This window comes from Idiotropiscis lumnitzeri, chromosome 3 (assembly GCF_059441095.1).
Source record: "Idiotropiscis lumnitzeri isolate Australia: NSW breed Sydney's pygmy pipehorse chromosome 3, RoL_Ilum_1.0, whole genome shotgun sequence".
In the NCBI taxonomy this organism is placed as follows: domain Eukaryota; kingdom Metazoa; phylum Chordata; class Actinopteri; order Syngnathiformes; family Syngnathidae; genus Idiotropiscis; species Idiotropiscis lumnitzeri.
Genome location: NC_142393.1, coordinates 7346154 through 7367902, shown reverse-complemented (window position 1 = coordinate 7367902; position 21749 = coordinate 7346154). Strand labels below are relative to the sequence as shown.

Sequence of the window (21749 nt, the reverse complement as noted above, 5' to 3'; positions counted from 1 at the left end):
AGCAGAATATCACAGAGCCTTCAACTGGTGTGTAGGTGGGAGTGCAAGCAGTGAAAATAAAGTCTAAGCATGAGTGACTGTTTGGCAGGTTATGACAAATACTTGGGGATTTTCACAAGTGGAAATACCCATGTCTGATTTTATACGCAGTTTTAAATGTTTCAAAATTGATTAAATAGTTGTGGAACTGCTGTCTCAATTGGAATGAAATACGCGAAGGCGGGACCGCCTGCAGAAACCCAGCTCTTCAAGTCTGAGCTATGGAATGAATCACAGTCGTGTTTATGAATGTGTCCATTTGCATCATTTTGAGTTGAAATGATTGGTTGCATAATACGAGATGATATTTAGCGCAGATAACTATATGAACCTTTAAACCCTTGACAGCAAGCTTCAACACCCGTATAAAGCCACAATACTGTTATTGTGCAGAATATTTCTGACTATGACCGCAATTGCTGTTGATAAATAGTGCGTAAAAACTAAATGATAAACTAATGTACTTTTTTAAATTGTTTTATCGACAATTTTAATCAACGTATATTTTTACAATCCAGCTCCTTTTTTTTTTTAAAGGGAAAGTCAACCTAAAATTACAACAATATCTTCTATGCAGCCCAATAATCGAAACATGGCATTCTAATTAATATTGCATTTGTGGAATATGAATTAAGCCGTAAAATCGACCCGGTTTTGTCCATCTCATGAGGCGGCTATTTTGCCAATTGCGGTCACCTAAAAATGACATCACAATCGTTCAGTCCTCAGATAACGACTAATTATGGCTCAGCTTCGGAAAACAGGTGAGTCATAATTGGTCGTTACCTGACCTCTGAGCAACTGTGATGTCATTTTCAGTCGAAAGAAATTGACAAAGTGAACTCCCCTTGAGATAAAATTCAGTCCAATGGATGAATATATTTGATAATGTCATCAACATCATTTTAAGTCATTGTCTTCTATTCCCAAGTCACGGTCACACAGCCGGTTATTTAGGCAAGTTGTTACCATTTAGCACTTCCTCGTGTGTAAAGCACACACACTTCTAAAACAACAGAATGTTTCGACAGAGGTCGGCCTATCACCACGTGGCTTTTCCTCATATCTGCTCTTTCACCCCAAGGTTAGGACAAAGCCCCAGAGGAGGGACTGTTTGTGTGTGTGTGTGTGTGTGTGTGTGTGTAGCGCTGATGGGGTATGTCAGGTCACACAGTCTGAATGTCACAGAAGTCCCCGCTCTGAGACTGTTTTCCCTCCAAACACAAGACTCCACACCTCCTTTTATTTCTTCTCTTTCATCTAGATGATGAATTACTTTGTTTGTTTTTCTTCAACATGGTCTTCCACGCTTCCCCTCAATTTTTTTTTTCTCTTCCATCGTCAATATCTGGAGTGGCTTAGCTTCTTTTCTTTTTTTTTTTTAATTGATTCGTTTATAAGGGTCTCACATGTCTTTCGTCTAGCTCAGGTTACACGAGACAGCTGTAAAATAAACACGGGTACAAAATTGTTTTGCCTCTGTTTTTTTTTTGTGAGTGACGACACAATATGTTGTCTCAGATTGTTTTCTATAAATGCAATCAGGGTACGCAGACCCATATTACATTGTGATTTGTCAAGGTGCAGGTGAAATATAATTGATGGAGACAAGCACTGGAAGTGCGTTTATCCTCTTGAGATATAGCCCAGCTCTGTGGCTCAGCAGGAAATGTGTGCGCTTTGACAGGCGTATTCGTGTCCATGTTGTTCTCATTTAGCTATGCCAGCTCCATTCGCCAGACACTTGGCAGCAGACCCTGGAGGAAATAGAAAACATTCTTAAAGTGTTTACCAAAATATGAATTGTACAACCCTTTCTTTTTGCTTGTTGCTGCTTGTTTGTTTGTTTGTTTTTTTTAGGCGCTGCTAACATGTCGCTTTCTTTAGATCTGTGAGAAATTGCTTATGGCACTGTTGATTGTTTGTGTGTGTGTGTGAGAGTGTGTTTAACCTGCCAGAATGAGTATTTATAGGTCTGGTTCTGTTTAGAGGGTATGTCGCAGCCAGTTGCTGCGTGCTAACATTTAGCATCTTGGCTTGCTAGCATGTTGCATTCAAAGTAATTTTTAGTAACTGCAGTTCATTGAGCTTACCGAGCTAGTCGCAACCATTCAACACAAGGAATGTCACAATATGCACGAGGGCCTTTAAAACAATGTTTTAGTTTCCTCATAAAGCAGTGAAAGTGTGCTTTTGAAATGGTATACTGACAATGATGTATCTCCTCTGTTTACATCTAGGAGGATGAAGAAGGCATTTGGGCATGATTTGGTGTCATCGTTGGAACATTGTGAACAAAGTGAGTACCCAAACTTGTATATCTTGTACAGATTCATTCATGATCATCTACACCAGGGGTGTCAAACTCATTTTTGACGGGCCACATCGTAGTTACGGTTTCCCTTAGAGGGCCATTATGACCGTGAATCCATATAAATGTATGATCACCTTACGTTATCACACAACAAATTGTTGGAAAGCCAGTTTTGAAATTAGAAGCCAGCAAGTAATTGTTTGTTCAACATTTTTTTTCCAATGTATTTTAAAAGGAAAGGATTGGTAACAAATAAATGTAAATATCTCATATCTGAATGTTGTGAAAAGTGAAGAAAATGTGCTGGAAACAAGCAGTTGACGCACATGATTTGCCCTTCGCGGGCCACATAAAATGAGGTCGCGGGCCAAATCTGGCCCCCGGGCCTTGAGTTTCACACCTGTGATCTACACAATAGCCTACAGTAAACTGGCATAATCACTAGCCGGCAACGTTGATTGCACCACAGTAACCGCACCATTACCCAAGTCTGACCAAGGGGGTCGAACAGTACCTTTCTCGTTGCTTATGAATTTCCGTTGACTAAAGAGCGTTCAGGGATTTACGGCTGCCTTTATGGTGAAGGTGCTGGTTCTTTAAAGTGCTTTTCAGTCACTGTGTGCACGGTTATATAGGCAACTGTTCGCTATTAGATGTAAATGCACTAAGCAGCCTAATGTGGGTGGACCAGGGTCCAGTGGTGATAAAAACGACACAGTGACACAAACCAGAGATGGACAAGTCGGTCTCCTCCAAGTCTTGCCTTTTTTTTTTTCCAGCCCAAGTAAAAGTTTACCGTTCTACCCCACCCTGTTGTGTTTCCGTGTGTGGGGTAGTTAATTACAATACAACAGTCATGATGTCTTAAAAGACTGCAAGCTGAAAAAAAAAAAAAAGTATAAAATCAAGAATGCAGAGTCATAAAGAGTAATTCCTGTTGTGGGAGTTTTATATTGAAGCACTGCCCATGGACTTGAGATGCCTTTCAACACAGACGCCTGAGCTATGGTTTGCTTGGCGCGAATACGTGTGTTTTAAAACCAGGGATCAGACGAATGAAACGATACAGAGAAGAAGGGTGCCCAAATTTTTGAGGCAAGTGAAGCGAAGTGCAGGCTGCTCCGTAGACTCATAGTTTCCAATGAATGTCATTAATTCCCACCAATAATCCACAGGTGGACCATCACGAGCGGATTGTCTTTCTAACCTCAGTGACTTAGTCATTATGCACTTTGCCCTGATGGTGCTTTAGGGATTACAAGTCTGTTAGTGTGTTGGAGAAAATGGTTTGTCTTTCCACGGTGAAGCCCTGATAGCTTTAGTTTTGTGTGTATTTGTGCACAAGAGCTTTTACCAAGCACGACGTACAGTACCCGAGCAGTCTACATAGTCTGTAATGTAGTCCATGTGTGCCGCAAAGGCACGCAGTGTCAGGATTCACCGTCATGAACGACCACACTGCTCCAATTCTCCTTCTTTCCGTCTTTTTTTTATTTCCACCCTTTTCTTTCCACCACCAGTTTTTCCTTTGGCGGCTTTCTCATATGGGCTGTATTCCTTCACGGTAAACGTTGGACTCTTGGCTTAGCCTGCTGCTACGGTATCTTGAATCAGATATGCTAGTGGCGTGTGTGCGTGCATTAACGTGTGTGTATTGGTTCGTCTTATCCCGATCTAATACAATAAGCCAGGCACATTAGCCTTTAGCGCAGAATGGTGTCGTGGCTAGCAATATCAGCGCAGTTCATCTATCCCGTGCTGTTGTTCTGGCAGTGCGCAATGCGAGCACAGCTAACGTGCGTTAGCCACCCTTTATGGAAGAACAGATGGGAGCTATTTAGTGGTGTGTAGCTACAGCGCAATAAGGCCAGACCTAATCCCCATATCCTGTCCCTGAGTGAGCCCTCACTAATACGAACAAACAGAGATGACAGCGTAGATAGCCAAATAGACAGAAATCGCCAAGAGTTCCGTGTGCGACTGCGCCGACATCACGGTCTGTGCTGAAGGCATTCAGGCTTCCTTCGACAGAGGCTGCCTTGACTCCCAACGTGAGGCCACCCTTTGTATTCCACACAAAGTGAGCTTTGACATCGGAATTGGCAGAGTTGTTTTGCGCATCCAGGTATAGATGTGGATGTTTGTCAGAACACTGGATGCTGATTGGCTCTTTGATTGTGAATGCCCTGTTGGTGATTACGGAGGTTTTGTTTACCCTCATGGCCTCCAAGGCACCCCTTACTCTAATGAAATAAGAATGCCCTTTTGGGCAGAGCGCACACTAGAGGAGGGGTGGAGGAAAAAAGTGAAGGAGAACTTGGGGCCAAGAAGTTGAAGCGGTGTTGTTTCTCTGGAAACATTGCGCTTTTATCCCACCGTGAAGTTGTTAGTAATGAATGGAGAGAAAAGAAGCGGAGAGGCGTCTCTCGTGTAGACGGGTTTGTTCTGGTTAAAACAAGTCAAAAGGTTTGCCCATGCTGTTTTTACTCAATGGAGCGTTTGTGTGTTCCACTTTTTTTGTATATCTGTAATTATTCCGCTGCCGTGTGTGTGCGGAGGAAGCCGCTTAGTGCATTCATTGCGAAAGGGACCGTCAATGCTGTTTAATATTCTGGAATGCACTTTATTTGGTGTCAAGGAAATTGTTTGCCTGAATCTGATTGGCTCAACCAAAAGCCAAGGGGTCCCGTTTAGCAAAACCGGCTTGAAGTTCTACGAAACGAGTAGGCGAACAAAAAAGCTACAACATTGTCTTTTTTTTTTTACATTTTTTTTTTTTTTTGCGACAACGCACCTGAGAGTAGAAATAGGATAGATTGTGCCTTGTGTCAAGTGGTTAGTGCCTTTTTCACATGAAAGATGAGCAGTTTTTGCACATGGCACTGCTGCTTTGCTGAAGATGGCATGCGGTGATGTTGTATATAGCAAGAAAGTGTTTGGTGGTCAAATAAATGCTGGATGCTTTACGGCCCTGGATAGTCCCAATCCCTACTGTGACCACACGTATAAATATGAGTGACATTTTTTCACAAAATAGCATATTTGGAAGACCATTGCTCATTTTGTGTTTCCAAGAATTACTCTTGAGTTATTATCTTCACCATGACAATCAGTCACGCAGACTTAAACGTATGTAATAAGTTAAACCCAAAGCCTCAGGGTTATGTAATGGTAGCCAATCTCGCCACATATTTCTAAAGACATTTTTTTTTCTTAGTTTAGAGGGCAAAGTATGCACTTCTAATTATGACACAATTGGAATCATCGGTCACGTCTATTTTCAATGACATGGAAAAGAGAACAAGCTCATCTGTCAAAAACTGCAGTTGACTTTAGAACTGATAATACTTAACAGAAAGTAATACCAGACCAGAATAATTGGTAAAAAAGGAAAGTAAAAGTTGAGGTAATTTACTTGCACTTGCAATATAGTCATGGCGTGTAAACTGATTTTTGGACTTATTTGAGCAATCTGTATTTAATTTTATTTATTTGTTTATTCATTCATTAATTTTTTAATTATTTTTTTTTTATATTTTTATTTTTATTTTTATTTTTTTTTTCATTTTTATAATGAAAACAAGTTCTGTTGTTGATCCCTTTCAGCCATTTGTACTCAAATGATATCACAGATCGTTTTATTAGCGACAATGTTGGACCAAAATATTGAAACAGTAACAATCCTTCGTAGTTGGGAATGTAAATGTGAACAAGTGGTATGAAAAATGATCAGAGCAGTTGCTATTTTATTCTCTTATTCTCAGTTTAGGCAAAGCGCATCAGCTCAATGTTCACTCATCCCAAAAATTAAGTATACCAAGAAACTGTGAAACATGGAGGAGGGTCTGTTATGATCTGGGGCTGCTTTGCTACATCGGCCACACGGTGTCTTGAGTCTACAGTGAAATCTCAAGACCGTCCAAGGATTCTAGAGGGAAATGGGCTGAGCAGTGTCAGAAATCTTGGTCTTGGCTTGGAGCAAAATTCTGAAGTGACCAAGAGTGGGCCAAAATACTCGCTGAGAGGCGCAAAAGTCTCATTGAAAGCATATACGATATTTGGGTTTGCGGCTTTGCACACTCGGGATGCACGTGTGTGGCCATGCTGGCAAGTATCTCTTTGGTGGCCAGTGAACCACGGACTGGGGGTCAGACGAGGTGTCTGACCGATGCCATCCCTCATCCCGCCGTCCGCATCATCAGTCCGTGAGGTCAAATGTCGTCCCACTACGTTGAACATGAAGGAGTGAAATCATTAACTCAGCAACACCTGCAGACCGACACCAAGTGTGCTAATTGCACGTCACCACATCTTTCCTTCAACACAGTGGATGTCTAATATTTACATCCTCGTGTCACAATCACTTACACTTTTGAAATATGTCAATGTATATTCAATACATATTTTTAAATACTATTCACGCATGCTCATGAGCTTTTAAGGTCAGTTTAAAGGAGTATTCGAGAGAGGTCATTGCGTTTGTTGCAAAGAGCAGACAGACAAGACTCCAAGTTTTTTAGTTTTTTTTTTTTTTTTCCCAGGACAGTCAAACAGAGGAGGAGCTTTTGGAGGAAGGGTTGTTGGCAACCATACAAGACAGGCAGGTTTACTCCTGTTTTTTTTTTTCAGGTTTTCTTGCAGTTTAGTAAATGAGAGTACAGTGACTCACCGGATGTGTGCAGTCCGGCGATCACAAAGCCACCATTCGTGGATTTATTTTTATTTTTATTTTTTTTGAGGGAAGGGACTTAAACTCTATTGCTATTCACAATTTCCTGTAACGTGGCACAAAAAGTCTGAAAATTATTATTTTTATTTCCGTGGCAATAATCTCGACAGTATGTGGGATATTATAATATGTAGCATATCTTTTTTTTTTTTAGATTTTTTTTTAAGATATTTTTTATGTCTATGGGTATTAAATATTCTGTATGTGTGTGCTTTGCTGTAAGACGCTTATAGTCCTATATTTTCAAGGATAAATCAATGTTTTAAGATGGTGATAAGCAATTGAAATGCAAATGGTTTGTAGTTCATCTAAGTTTGGCTTAAACTATTAATATATGCAACCACAATAATTTTTTATGGCTGTGTCAATTATTCGTAGATACTCACACTTTGCTCCTGGGTCCCTAACCACCACAAATATCACGGAAGCACGATACGGTATGTTCAGACACCTGATGCGTTTGCCTGAGTAAGCACCTCATCTCCACCCACAACAGCCTCATTACACTCACGAGACACGACCGCACGCAATACCTGCGATTATGGAGGGACAAAGTGATTTATCACTCCTCTGCGATTAATCTCCATCTTGCATTCTTGAGCTCTTGAGACGGGATCTGTGCTTGCTTGTGTGGGTCATCAGTGGTGGGAGGGTTAAGATACCTTTCGCATACGCTGTAATGACATTTTGTGAATTTACAGTGAATTTGCAACAGTATCTTACTGTTTTTTATAATTATAAAATATTTTTTAATATGCATTCATAGTTTGTAAATTAGCATTCAGCAAAAACAGGAGCTAACAGTAACTTAGCAGCATAAAAAATGCTTGAATAGTATTTTACTATAGTTTTTTTTTTTTTTTAAATTGAAATGCCATTGAATATTCATCCCCGCACGTAAATTAACAGTTAATACTTGGTTAAGAATAACAAACTAATTTAACAGTATAAAACATTATTTTCTGTAAAGTGGTGGAGAGGAGACACCTCATTTCCACCGCCTGACCAAAAATACGTTCCGGTTCTTATATAGTCGTCGTTGACGGGAAAATTAAGTTTCAAATTTGCTTCATGAACCAATTGTGGTATTTTTTTGGACTCCTTTAGATGGCTCTCTCTGTTCAACATTGGGCTGAAAGCACACTGACTTGCTATTTCTTAATCCTCTTCATTTAAACCACCGGTGAAAAATGTGCCTACTGGAAAAGTAAAAAAAAAACAACAAAAAAAACCACAACAAATGGTTGATGAAGCAAATTTGAAGTTTCATTTGCCAATCACGATTAATCGCCTTGCATTAAAATTAAGCAGCAGTTTTGGCGAATACAAAGCGAGAAACGAAGATGAGAACACCAGATAATTATCCTATTACACTTTACATGCTAATACCTCGAAATGGGCTGTCTGAGATACACGAACCTGCTACTTGTTTTAAGTTGGCGCAGACTGGCAAGGTTCTTCGTCAGCTTTAAGATAACTTGGACTGCGTCCCACCTTTTGTGACAAAACGCGGCCAACTTTATTACTTTGGAGTAAGCGATCAGAACTTTTGAGATTGCTCATTACTTCTCTCGGAGTTCATTAGACAGCTAAACATGCGATTGTATGTCGTCGCTGGTAACTTTTTGATGTCATCCTCCTTCCTTGCTACATTAGTCGGAAGCAGGATTGAAATGTCCGCATCGCGTAAGTCTGTAACCGTCAAGTGGACTCACACAATCAGCAGCTACCATGTGAACGAAATACCGTTCATTTTGGAAGTCATTCTCATAATTCACGCAATTGCACATGTGGACAAAGAATAAGGCGGAGAGTATTTTGGGGTGACTTTTTAGCACCGAGTACTACTTTGGTGATGTCCTGTATTGATTTTGATTTTGTGCGATGACATGTATGCGTGTGTGTGTTTGTGCGCACGTCTTGGAACGTGCGTGTGCGAAAGAAAGCACAAGAAAGAGAAGTATAAAAAAATTTAAATAAATCCTGACCGGATTACACGTGTGTTTTGTGAGCTTATGGAGATGGCAGCACACAAAAGCCCTTCCCTGAGGAGATCCTCGCACCTGTGGAGGAACTACGAGGAAGCCGGTATTTGTGTGTGCGTGTGGTTAAGTGTGAGTGTGTGTGCGTGGATATGCATTGCGGGATGCCAGAAAAAAAAATGTGCAAAGGAGAATGCTCAGCAGGATAGCGTGAGGGTCAGATGGATTATACCCCAAACAGAAAAGGCATCTACAAAAGGACGACTGATTGAGGGAGGGAACGGGATTTAGGAGCAGAAGAATATGAAAAAAAGAAATCACTGCCCATGGACTTATTTTTCACAGACAGCCTTTGCTTGACTCACTCACCACTCTTCACCAACACAAGCAAGTAAACGTATTAAAAATACCACACAGCTTCACATGTGGCCTAAGGCCCGCCACACACCGAGTCATGCAGCTGAACATGAGTAAACCGGACAATCCCAAAAAAAAAAAAAAAAATTGCGGCATTGTCTAGGAAGAAGCGGATTGCCCTGTAGTTATATTATAATAATACACAGAGACTTAACAGGAGAGAAACAATGGAAGGAGACTCTCCACGCTTCACTTTATTAGCCACAGATGCATATAAAATTATGAAAACAGATGTCATTTGAGGTAATATCCAACTTCTTTCATTTGCTTGGGAAATTATTGATATGAAATCTTTATTTGTGGGGTAGATAAAGTGATATAATAGAAATTGTAAGTAAAATGGAAAATATAAGATCAACTGACATAAATAATGTTGATATGGAAATTATTAAAAAGCTTAATGGAAGCATTGTTTCAAATCGTTTCAAAAGGGAGTTTTTCCTGAAGATGAAATTGGAATTGTATCTCTAAACATTGAAATTAAAATTGCATAGAAAATCATTGATCAGTTTCGCTACTCTCCAAATTTCCAATCTATATATATATATATATATATATATATATATATATATATATATATATATATGTATATGTATATATTATATTTATATATATATGTATATATGTGTATATATGTTTATATGTATATATATATGTATATATGTGTATATATGTTTATATGTATATATGTTTATATGTATATATATGTATATATGTATATGTATATACGTATATATATATGTATGTATATATATATATATATATATATATATATATATATAGTTATCAGAATCGAAATTGGCAACAGAAAATCTCGTTAACCATAAAAAGACCACAGTATTTAGAAAATAAAACATTAACAAGTTTTATTCATTTAATTTTTTTCAAGTTTGGCGGGCCGGATTAAAACGCTTTATGGGCGGCATGTGGCCCCCGGGCCGTAGTTTACCCACGCCTGATCTTGGTTATACCCTGACTCACCTGTGATTGGCACCATCCTCCCACTAACACTGCACATGATACGTGCTGTTAAAAACAAATTGATTTTGGATCAGTTTGTGAGTAAAAGCTAAAGGTAGACTAAATCAAGATTTTGAATGTTTGATGTCAAAAGACTCCATGAACTTTGGTTCAGACGCTCTATCACAGCTTTGGTGCGCACCTCCAGGGTGTGATAGATTGGAATGTTCAGATTAGAATGAAATTCCAGTACTTTCTTCTGCCTGCTTGTTCATCCCCAAGCTTCCACTCCTTTTTTTTTTTTTTTGAGAAGGTTGCTTTGAATCTGTGAACTTCTGCCGCTGAATCACTCTTGTTTGCTTTCTTCCCTCAGTTGCTATTAGATGGCATAGCGCCACTGCTGTGTGTTTGATGTGTCCAAAACAGAACCAGTAATAGTTTTGTCGTTTTTTTTCTTTGTTGTCTGAGGCATAATTCAATTCATAATTCCATGCAATCCATCATCAACCACACGGCAAAATAGGCTGTTATAAGTGCAGTGAGTGTATTATGTCTCAAAATACCGTGTAGAAAATGCAGACAGCCTAAATATGACAGAGGTGGATATGCGATACCTCCGTATCTCACCGTATGTCTCAGAGGAGCAGAGTTGGGCATGGCAGATTCAAATCTAGGCGCAGTCATCAATAGGTACCATTGTGCCACAGTTTTCAACTTCAATGTTCTGACCAGCCGTGGTCTCGCCTGTCAGAGTGCATCCGCTGCAAAGCTTCAACCGTGCAGCAACGCTGGAGCCACTGCTGGGTGGTCGTCCTCCTCCTCCTCTCCCGACTCACGTTGGGACAGCATCACTCATTGTTGGTGGCAGGATCGTCTGTGATGGCAGTTGCAGCTTGGAGGAAGGATTTCATAATATTATCGATTTTAAAAAAAAATAAAAAAAACAGTTGGAATTATTCAGATGAGCTCTTGCTTCTTTTTCTTTTTTCTTTCGTATTGTTGTTCCATGTTGAAACAATTTCACAGTAGACGTTAATACTTGTAGGGTTTCTTTTTTTTGTCCAATTGACCAAAGTTGGCTAAAATATCTGAGGTCCTAAAAAACAATGATTAGATCGATTCAATCAATCCAAAAAAAGTTATAAATTAATACATTTTCCCTACCTGTAAATTTTCACACTAAAACTTACTGTCCTACAACTAAGGGTGCACCTCCCATATTTGTAGTAGCATGGAAGCCAAAATGTTGAATTGCTTTTTTTGTAGTATCATTATACAATACAATAAAATACAACTTTTTTTATTTAGCGCATTTCACAACAGCTGCGGCTGTTTCAAAGCACTTTAAATATGGTGTAATATAAATTAGCAGTAAATTAGAACACAAAATTAAAGAATAAAAATGTTTTAAAAGTGGACAGAGACGGGGGGGCTTTCCTAACATTCAATGGAAAAAGTCCTTCCAGAGGGAACGACCGGCAACAGAAAAGGCGCAATTCCCTCTGAGCATTTTGGACCAGTAGGAAATGCTTGAGGGAGGGCTGGCTGACTCCAAAATGACAGTGATGTCGCGAAATCATGAATTACGGTTTCTAAGTGCTGCTGGGAAAGAAAGGGCTTCACTCCAGCCAGCTGCCCAAGATGAAAGAAACTGGATTGAACAAGCGCCAATCCTAGACCTGTTGCTTGCCTCACCCTGCATGCACATGCAAAGGGCTCCAACTTGTAGCAGGCAGGTCAGGGGGAAGCGGGCGATGCGCTAAGGCATGAATATATCTCTTTCTTTCCTTATAAAAATTAAAATGGCACCGCCTCGCAAGTCTTTCTCACTTCCCCACGTTCTCTCTAACGGGAGCCTGCGAGACAGGCAGGTTGCACAGGAATGAAGCCGTAAGAGGCCCAACGTGCTCCCCATCTGATGGGATCGGAACGAAGCACAATGTAAACATTCCGTCACACACATAAACGAGTCCCCGCTCGGGTTTCACTGCACAGTGAGGCAACGCTCCGCCGGTCTTTTCCAGCGAAAGTATTTTTGTAATTTGTTTACGTGAGATTCCAGAGACCTAATGTGGGGAATGGCTTTGATGGCATCCCGCTACACCTGAGTCCAATTTCAGGGGGTCTCTCACGGGCGGCATACCAGAGTGGACGCAATCCGCCTTTCTCTTCTGCATTTGATTTGTCGGCCACATTCTTTGTGTTGCTTTCACCTCTTTCTCACTTGCTGGCTTCATCCCACCATGAATGTTCAAATGGTGACGAGGAATTTATGGAGTGTGTGTTTACAAGCAGCTTCACGTAAAATATGCTAAATAAGATGCATAGAGACCAGGTGTGGGCAAACTACGGCCCGGGGGCCACATGCGGCCCGTTAAACGTTTTAATCCGGCCCGCCCAACTTGAAAAAAATTAAATGAATAAACCTTGTTCATGTTTTATTTTCGAAATACTGCGGTTTTTCAAAGACATATATATTGTTGTAATGCTTTTGTTCACTTTCATTTAGAATTAAATGTATTTTTTTTTCTCCAGTGAGGTGAGGTTACCAAAACACCTGATCCATCTGCTCCTGGTTCAGCCCCTGTGTCAAATTTTAGAACCCATTGTGGCCCGCCAATCAAAAAGTTTGCCCACCCCGAATATAGACTAATTTCTCATTTATCAAGGGGGTTACATTTCGGGCTGAGTATTGATTCAACTTCCTCAAATTGATTAGATTTGACACACAAGGGACTGGGTCAGTTCACGATTCACTTTGATTGATTTTCGATTCAATGAAGGATTTCACGCAGTACCAATTTTACTTCTGTATGGAACCATTGCTGCAATTAGCACAAACCTCTTGCTGTAAGAAGGCACATAGAGAAAAATCTCAATATTTACATTAACAATTGAAGCCAATGCAGTTACATTAATCATGTAAGTTTTATTTACACAAAAAATATAAACAATAAATATTATTATTATAATATTTCTACGTACTGCGATGCGGTAAAGTCGCCAAAAGTGAATATATCGCGAGGGACGACTGCATTTTGTATTAAAAAGGTATTTGTGACGGGTTCACTCCTAGCCGTGAGGCTGTAGCGTTCCTAAGTGGCCTGAGAAGTAAAAATGAGCGGGCTGGCATGAAAAACTAACATGTGGATGAAACACAGAAAGCGCTGTGTTCTATTCAGGAATCAAATTCAGTCATTGCAAACTATTGTGTCACTTTTCATCCGATGAACTGGCTTTTGGCCAAACATCACAGAGTGTAACACACGCTCGCGTACACACACAAAGTTATGCTCATCACGCCAACAATATGAACTGAGCACACAAACATGCGTTTGTGTTGTTTTAACCTTCTAATTATTTTTGACAGTTATTTCTCCCACACAGTCTGCTTACGAGTGTGTAGATTCTGTTTGTTTTTTTTTCCTTGTTACAATGCAAAACTGATGTCTGGAACTAGTTTGTTTCGCAGCAGGCATTCCTTTCGGACTACTCTGCTTGCTTAGCTGGCTTAGCTCTAATTTGTTTGTGCGCGTGAGCGTTTCTGTGTGCATGCCCTTGCATTTAACACATGGACACAACCGAGCACGTCTCTTTAAACCAGGAAACAAGCCGTGGCCAGATGATTGCTATTCTGTCTCTTTGAATCTATTCCTCGTTTCTTACACGCCATTTCAGACCCACCTCTTTGCATCATACAGTCGCTTCATCGTCATCATTTTTCAATACCTGCGCTCGCGTTAAATATTTCCTTCCTCTGTGTGGGCGTGCGGGAAAAGATCAAACACAGTACCGAGTTTTTATTGTGGCCAAGCAGAAACCGTATTAAAAACTGCTGAAAGACGTATTGTGGATATTCCTCGCGTACAGCGGTGGGAGGGGTGACACTTGAAGAAGAGCGGAGATCAGCATGATAATGAATGGCTGAATATAATTTCTGTGGCTTTTCAACCGAGGTGCTTGGCGATGCGCTTTTCCTGCTGCTCTTCCTCGCTCATCACACGCACGCACGCGCACGCATGCCCGGGTGTACACGCGTGGTTTAATTGTTTGCTTTTCTTGACAGACAAAAATGCGTTTGTTCTTTTAGGGATCCGCTTTGGTGTGTTACCTGACACACACGCGCGTGTGTGTGTGTGTGTGCGTGTGTCGCGCATGCGTGCCTGCCTGAGTGCGTGTATCGGAAAATGGAGAGATTGAACAAGTGCTAAAGCAAGTCCCTTGCCTGAGTGCTGCTACAAAGACCCGGATTGACACATAGGATTGAGGGTGTCATCCTCGGGATTAAGTGTAACAAACTCGATTGACAGACAGAACAACAAAGGACATTTACACACACGCACACACACTTGTGCTCGCTAAACCTTGGCCCCCAAAAAATGTACACGGGCAATTACAGCGAGGTGTATCAAAGTGCTGAGGTAATCCCTGTATGGGTGCGTGCGAGGAGGTCCTCCCATCATTACCTGCACGCCTCAACAAGGATGATCCCTTGCTTCCCACCTTTACCCCTTTTTTTTGTTTGCATACTTGTTTGTGTACATGTCAGTCAAAGTGAAAGATGAAAGAAGGTAATTATCTCGTTTATTCGGATTTATACCCTCTAGAATTGTTTGGGCGAAAGCAATGCAAATGTTTTTTGTTTTTTTTTGGAGTCGTGTGCGCGCTCTCCTGGGCTTCTGCTTGAGTTCGACATGGGAAAATGGTGTGTTGAATTTACTCACTTTTATTTTGTCAAATGGTTACATGAAATAAAAGCATCTGGATGGAGATATTTTTGTGAAGTCGATGTATAGATATCCAAACCGAGCCACGACTGAGCTTTTGAAGATTTGCACCTTTTTTTTTTTTAAATTATTTAATTTTTTATGATGATTATGTCTTCTTACTTTGCACAGTGACACAGAATGCGAGTCATTTTTAAAAATTTTATTTATTTATAAATTTATTTTTTTGGCCGGGCGTGCATTTGCGCGCATGCGGAATCGATACATTCCAAGAAAGTTCAGGCTTGTGGTTAATGACGCTAATGGTCTGGCTTCAAAGAGCTCGCGCACACACAACCATACTTCTTCCGGCTGGCTACAGTATTAACCTTTATGAGATGGCAGATGGAGTTCCATGAATTTGAAACTTGAAAGCGAGGGGGCACTAATTAGTATATCAACAACGTATGAATTAAAGTTGAAATTGAAAAAAAAAAAATGTATTCTGATCTTAAAAGTTTAAGTAGAAATGAAGCTTAAATATCAACCGCGGGCGGTATATACAGCATCATACATTGTATGTGCGGTTGCGTGTGTCAGAACTTGCCTCGGCAGAATAAATGCGACATGTTTAGACGAAGGGCAACATTTCAGAGTTAATCTGTAAATTATGGGATATGCAGTAATCCCTCATTTTTTGCGGTTAATCGGCACCGGAACCCTCGCGAAAAGTGAAAAAATCGCAAAGTAGAGGTTGACTTTTTAATTATTATTATAATATTTATTAGTTTTTTGGATTTACTTCTTACACAGCAAATTTAGCAGCTTGTGAGAGGAAAGTGATCGATAAAACCGGAAGTGGACGATTACGATGAAACGTTGGCCAATAACTACATTAAAATGTAATTTTTTCCTCCTAAAATTGGCTTCCCTTAACTAGAATCCCGCGGTACATTTTAGCCAAAGGTACAGTTCTGGTGGATTTTAAAAACTTTGTTGTTTTTGTGTGTTTTGAGGCTGCGATGATGCCCAGCCAATCAGGTCACGGGATAAATCCTCTCGTGCTCTTATTGGTCCATGGAACCAATCGCGTGTCTTGTATGAGAGCCTGCAAATAGTCCGAGTCAATTCATCTTTCCAAAGCAACACATTTGTTTTGTTTTTTTCTGAATATGTTGGATAAATCGGCAAAACACTGACGTCACCAAAAATGAAGCTTACTGCACTTTATTTTATCGATGTATCACTCTGTGATTTGACGATGTCGCCAACAAAATGCACTGCAAACTAATCCTTACATATAAGTTAATTGTAAATGTGAAAAAAAATAAAATTCAAGAAAGTCACTGTCTGGAATCTTCCCAGGCCTGGAACTGACTCCGACCCTTGGCTGGAAATCCTTCCAACTTTACAAGCGTGCGTATGTTTGACCGTGGATGTTTTAACATGGTGTGCGTTTCTGTCTTTGATGTTTGTGTTTGTAAAAGGATTGCTTTTACTGTCAGTGTATGTCGAGGCATGCCCATATGCGCGCGTCTGCCGGGCCGGCGCGGTGGATGTGGTTCACCTTGCACCGGCCACCTGTAAGCTATCAGCAAAAATTAGCGTCTTTCGTCTTGATGGCTTGCAGAACCCAAAAGGGCGGTGAGAATGTGGTCGGCAGACTGCTGCTTTGGCTTTTTGGAGAGGTGTTTGTGTATGTTGTGCGAGGAGGGGATGGCAAAAAAAGAAAAAGCTCCACAGATAGATCTTAAAAGACCACACCGTCACTTTGCCTACTTCGGGCTCGACTAAACGCTCTCGATTCAATAAACAAATAAGTTGTTAATTCCAGGCCCGCAGGCTCCGTGGATCCAAATAGAAGATATGGAGACATACCGCCGGTCACAAACCCGCTCGTCGTGTTCGAGTCTCGTCTTGGCTGCGGGGCTTTGGAGAGAATGGCGAGACTAATGATGTGGTCCTTTGCGTTGCTGCTTCCTGTCCTTTGCTGGAGGACTTCCTGTGGCAGAGTCATCTTGTCCTCATTAAAGTGCACATTCAGAACCCCTGAAGCGGGACAGTTTTGTACCAACACACACAAACACAAAATATATAGGCTAGTCCAAGTCCTCCCTCCTTAGATATGTGATACTATTGACTAGGAGCTGTGGAAATACTGACTCTCTTTTATTTTCTCTCTCTCTCTTTAAGGTTTCTCTGTCTGTTTTGAGTTTGTCTGCCTCCCCTTGTTGTGTAGCCAGGAGGCTGTTTGGTGTGATGAAGAGATGACTGGTCCTGTTTAGTTGACTGGTCTGCAGCCCAGCCCTGGCACCAGAACTCACAGCTGGGGTGTTGATCTGTAGGTTGGTTTGTCCTGGGAAAAAAAAAAAAGGGTAATACAAACAGAGGCTTTTTCATCAATCAATCGTCAATCAATACAGTTTGACTTGTCGAATCAGAGAGACAACAATGTGGGCTTTTATTGATATATATATATTTATTTATATATATATATATATATTATTTATTTTATTATTATTAATATTTTTTTTATTAATTAATTTATTTATTTATTTACCTTTTTTTTTTGTGGAGCCCTGATCTGCTCGAAATCTCCACATATTCTTTCGGGCTTATTATCACTGTCACATCACTGATGCATTCTAGTGCCACTAGCTGTTGGTGTTGTTTTTTTCTTTTGTGGGTTCTTTTAATTTTGGGCCAATTGGAATCACAGAATGAGATGTCATCATTAGTTACCAAGCAGCTGAATATTTATTGGGAATCGAGGAAATTTGCTCTCTCTCTCTCGCACTCGCACTCTCTGTCTGACTTCCAGCCCGCCTGAGCATGATTCCATTACGAAATGAACAGTCTCCCATAATTAACAAGAGTGAAATATCTGCAAAATTGAAGAGACAAAATAACCTAAAGTGATTGATCGCTCGTCTCGCTCAACTCTAACGATTCATTTATCTCCTCTTAAGTAACAACAGCGGGGTGGTTCTGTCCTTTTTATGGGATTTAAAATTTTAGAGCCAGCTTGCAATTATTTAGTGGATTTGTAATTGTGTATGTCGCCATGTCGTTTATGATGCATTTGGTCCAATAATGTTTTTAGTGTGCAATATTAGTGCTCGCAGCTTCACTTTGAATGCTCTGTTTTCTCCAATGTCAAGCAATTGGAGTTCCTTCGTCAAGCCCGGAATGATGCCGTAGACTGTATGTTGGTACCTACTGGGGCGCACCTTCACTTGCACCCCCTCCCATAATATCCGCATGCTATTGTTAGTCACGTCTGTGTTTTCTTTCTATAAGCAGCGTGTCGGCAGGAAATGGTCACTGTCAGTCAAGCGGGGCGCTCATCAAAGTCACACATTTACAGATTTTGGAGCTCTCACAAGATGCGCCGAATTATAAGGTCCATTTTGGATTTTAAGTGCGCCGTATGGTCATGAAAATAAGGTACTTGCCACATAATCGCTTAATCAAAAGATCCTGAAAAATTCCATTACAAAATGTGCAATTATGATATCGACTTTTCACTGGAATTTGTGATTTAAACATGCTGGCGGGGATTTTAATCACAGTAACCTAAACATTAAACAATTGCATAATGAAATAATTATTGAGTTAGTTTTAACTTTTTTTCACATTTTGTGAAACACTGCCAGCTCTTTTATCATTGTGAAACTATTGCTACTAACATCCACATTGTTGATATTGTGGTCCCAGGTATGGGAATATTATGCATGTGTGTCTGTGGGGGTGTGTCGGTGTGTGTGTGACTCTCCAAGGGTAAATTGTCAGAAAATGGACTCCAAATGCTGGCCTTTCCACTTTGCAAACACAACCTGAAGGCCTGTCTCCATCCCTCTCTCTCTGACTCTCTCTCTCTCTCTCTCTCTCTCTCTCTCTCTGTCTCTCTCTGTCTCTCTCTCTGACTCTCTCTCTGACTCTCTGTCTCTCTCTGTCTCTCTGTCTCTCTCTGACTCTCTGTCTCTCTCTGACTCTCTCTCTCGCTCTGACTCTGACTCTCTCTCTCTCTCTGAGTCTCTCTCTCTGAGTCTCTCTCTCTCTCTCTCTCTGACTCTCTCTCTCTGACTCTCTCTCTCTCTCTCTCTCTCTCTCCACTCAATCCCACCCCAAACTAGCCCACCCTCCTACCCACTACAATTCACCTGCCCAACAACCCCAAGGCTCTTCATCCCCCCACAGCCCAATTCCCTCCCTCTGTCTCCTTCATCACACACAGAGAGTCATTCCTGAGTGGGTAAATAGAGTAAATTGGGGCTGACCCGCAGGGTTAGAAGAGGCCGTGCTCTCTTTTCATGTCAAAGCCATCTGAAGGCTGATTGGTTGATTGCAGTGCTCTCCACTTCCAAAAGGCTCCCTTGTGCTGTTGTAATTGCCCCATCATGCGCACGTACACACATCCACGTACCGGCGCACACACATGCGAGCATGTGCGTCGGAACATACAGACGAGCACCCGCACATTCTTACAGCCAAATGACTTAATTGGTGTTAATTGCATAATGACAGTAGTGAATTGGCACCGGGTCAGAGGTGACACAGTTTGGAGCGGTAGTGGAGAAAGGAGTCATGAAGACCAAGATGAGGACGGCTGAAACGAGTAGTTCTTCTGCAACTGTTTCTTAGTTTCAGAATTAAGCAAGCCTTGACCTGTTGGATGATGGTGGCCCATTGGGAAGATGCACACACACGCACACACCCACACACACACACAGATGGCCCTTTGTGGCTGGATTGGATGTTCCATGCATTTACCACACGGATTCAATTTGACTCTGTCAGCTTCTGTGGCCGAGTGTGTGTGTACCTGCATGTGCGCACGCGTGGGGGGGGGTGGGTGTGTGTGTGTGTGTGTGTGTGTGTGTGTGTGTGTGTGTACACACGTTTGCATTTGCATTTGCATTTGCGCGTGCATGCGTGAGAGACTTTACCAGCCAAGTATGTTTATGTGCGTGCAAGATGGCCGGGACAGCTGAATTGGCGAAAGCGTTTAAGCCATCATCATTACGGAGCTGTTGGTGCTCGAGGCGTGTTTTAGCGAAGAGCATAATTGGCTCGCTATAGTGCTGTGTAATCTTCTCATATTCTGTGAAAACAACGAAAGCGATTGGTCACCATGGCCATGTTTCAGGTGGGACTGGTGGCACCCAGCAGTGCAGTTCCATTCGTTTTGCTACGGAACACGTTGCTTATTGTTTTCATTGTTAAAAGTTGAAAAGGGAATTTTTCGGTGCGTTACATTTTTTTTTTTTTTTCGTTACGTCCGTTTATCTTTGCTTTTTCTAGTTCAGGTGACTTCAACTAATCAATGACGTTGATAAATATTTTTTCCAGTCGCCCACCGTCATCAGTTGCACAAGCCCCACCCTTGACTCGTTCAGCCAATCACATTTGGACACTCACTGACGAGACCTTCACGGCCTTGCAGACAGTCGGAAATTGTCAATCTCTCAACACCAATTCGTTTGCAATGTCGTTGCTTTCAAAGTTGTCTCATAGTATATCATTTTTAAAAAATACATCCTTTCCGGAAATGATAAAACCTCCTGATAAAACCTATCTGTGCGACTATGAAGGTGTCTGAGATTTGTGATTGAATGAGTAAGTCAAGGGGTGGGGCCAGTGGAAAGAGGTGGAGCATTTTATCGGCGGGGGGAGATCTGACGATTCACAGAAACGCAATTAATGTTTTCTTTGGCGACATTAACCATCGTGATTTAAGCCTGTATGAGCGCACGCATACCATTTTGTGCTTTCCTTATATGAGCATTGACTTGCTTACTTTGCAAGTGACCGTGCTCCCCGTTCTCCATTTTAATGAAATATTGCCACGCTTGAGGCACCACGGCAAGTTTTCCGCACGAACCCACCACCTGTTCGAGCAAGGCGTCCGTGTCCTTGCCAAAACACGTGATTGGCTATTAATCACCCTTGAGCTATAACCGTCGTTGCGGAGTGGCACAATCGACGCCTCAACTAGACAGCTCAGCCCTTGATCGCAACGTCAAATACGGTCATTCCCGTCATACTCAATATATCTTTCCATTGCAGCTCAACTTGACCCGGCAGTTTATACGTTATTTCAAATGGCAGCATTTTTGGTAAAACGCAGGTGTACCTAACATTATAACGGGCTGTTCTCTTTTGTCCGGTATGCGCTGTGTCGTTCCAAACCACACCTTGCTCAAGTGGAAACATCGCAGCATTCGAGACCACCCGGTATAAATTTCTGTTCTTGATAATGATGTTTTGCGGGCCTGCTTTTTTGCCCACGTTCTGCAGTGCACAAGCTTGAATCCTTCTGGCTTCTTCTGTGTGCGCACGTGTCCATTTGTGCGGGAATTACAATAGCGTTGCTTCGCCATTCATAGGAGGAAGCGTTGGAAGGTTTCGGGTAAGATTTATGTTCATGCTTTCAAAAATATGGCCCCCTGTATATTAAATCTATATATCACAAAGCTCCACCCCCCCCCAGCGCCGCATATTTCCTTTTGCATTTGTATCTGTGTGTCAGCTGTGCATGTTCGGTCTCATCAATGTTCTACTCGCATGGCGCATGTCGTGCTTAAACTTGTTACGTCTGA

General features: G+C 41.3%; 1 protein-coding gene across 7 annotated transcripts in view; it reads left to right on the top strand.

Annotated features, from left to right (window-relative positions):
• Window positions 1-21749, top strand: part of LOC148339699 (ERC protein 2-like) — a 127303-nt gene that overhangs the window by 87423 nt on the left and 18131 nt on the right. For 4 of the 7 annotated variants that reach the window (XM_088292181.1, XM_088292183.1, XM_088292182.1 and 1 more), the window contains one exon: window positions 2280-2338. In XM_088292181.1, coding sequence (XP_088148307.1) covers window positions 2280-2306 — 27 coding nt within the window. In that variant the 3' untranslated portion in view covers window positions 2307-2338. Of the gene's footprint in view, window positions 1-2279; window positions 2339-6894; window positions 7411-11192; window positions 11283-16981; window positions 17285-21749 lie in introns of those variants that run through there. The other 3 variants (XM_088292178.1, XM_088292180.1, XM_088292179.1) reach the window with 3 other exon arrangements.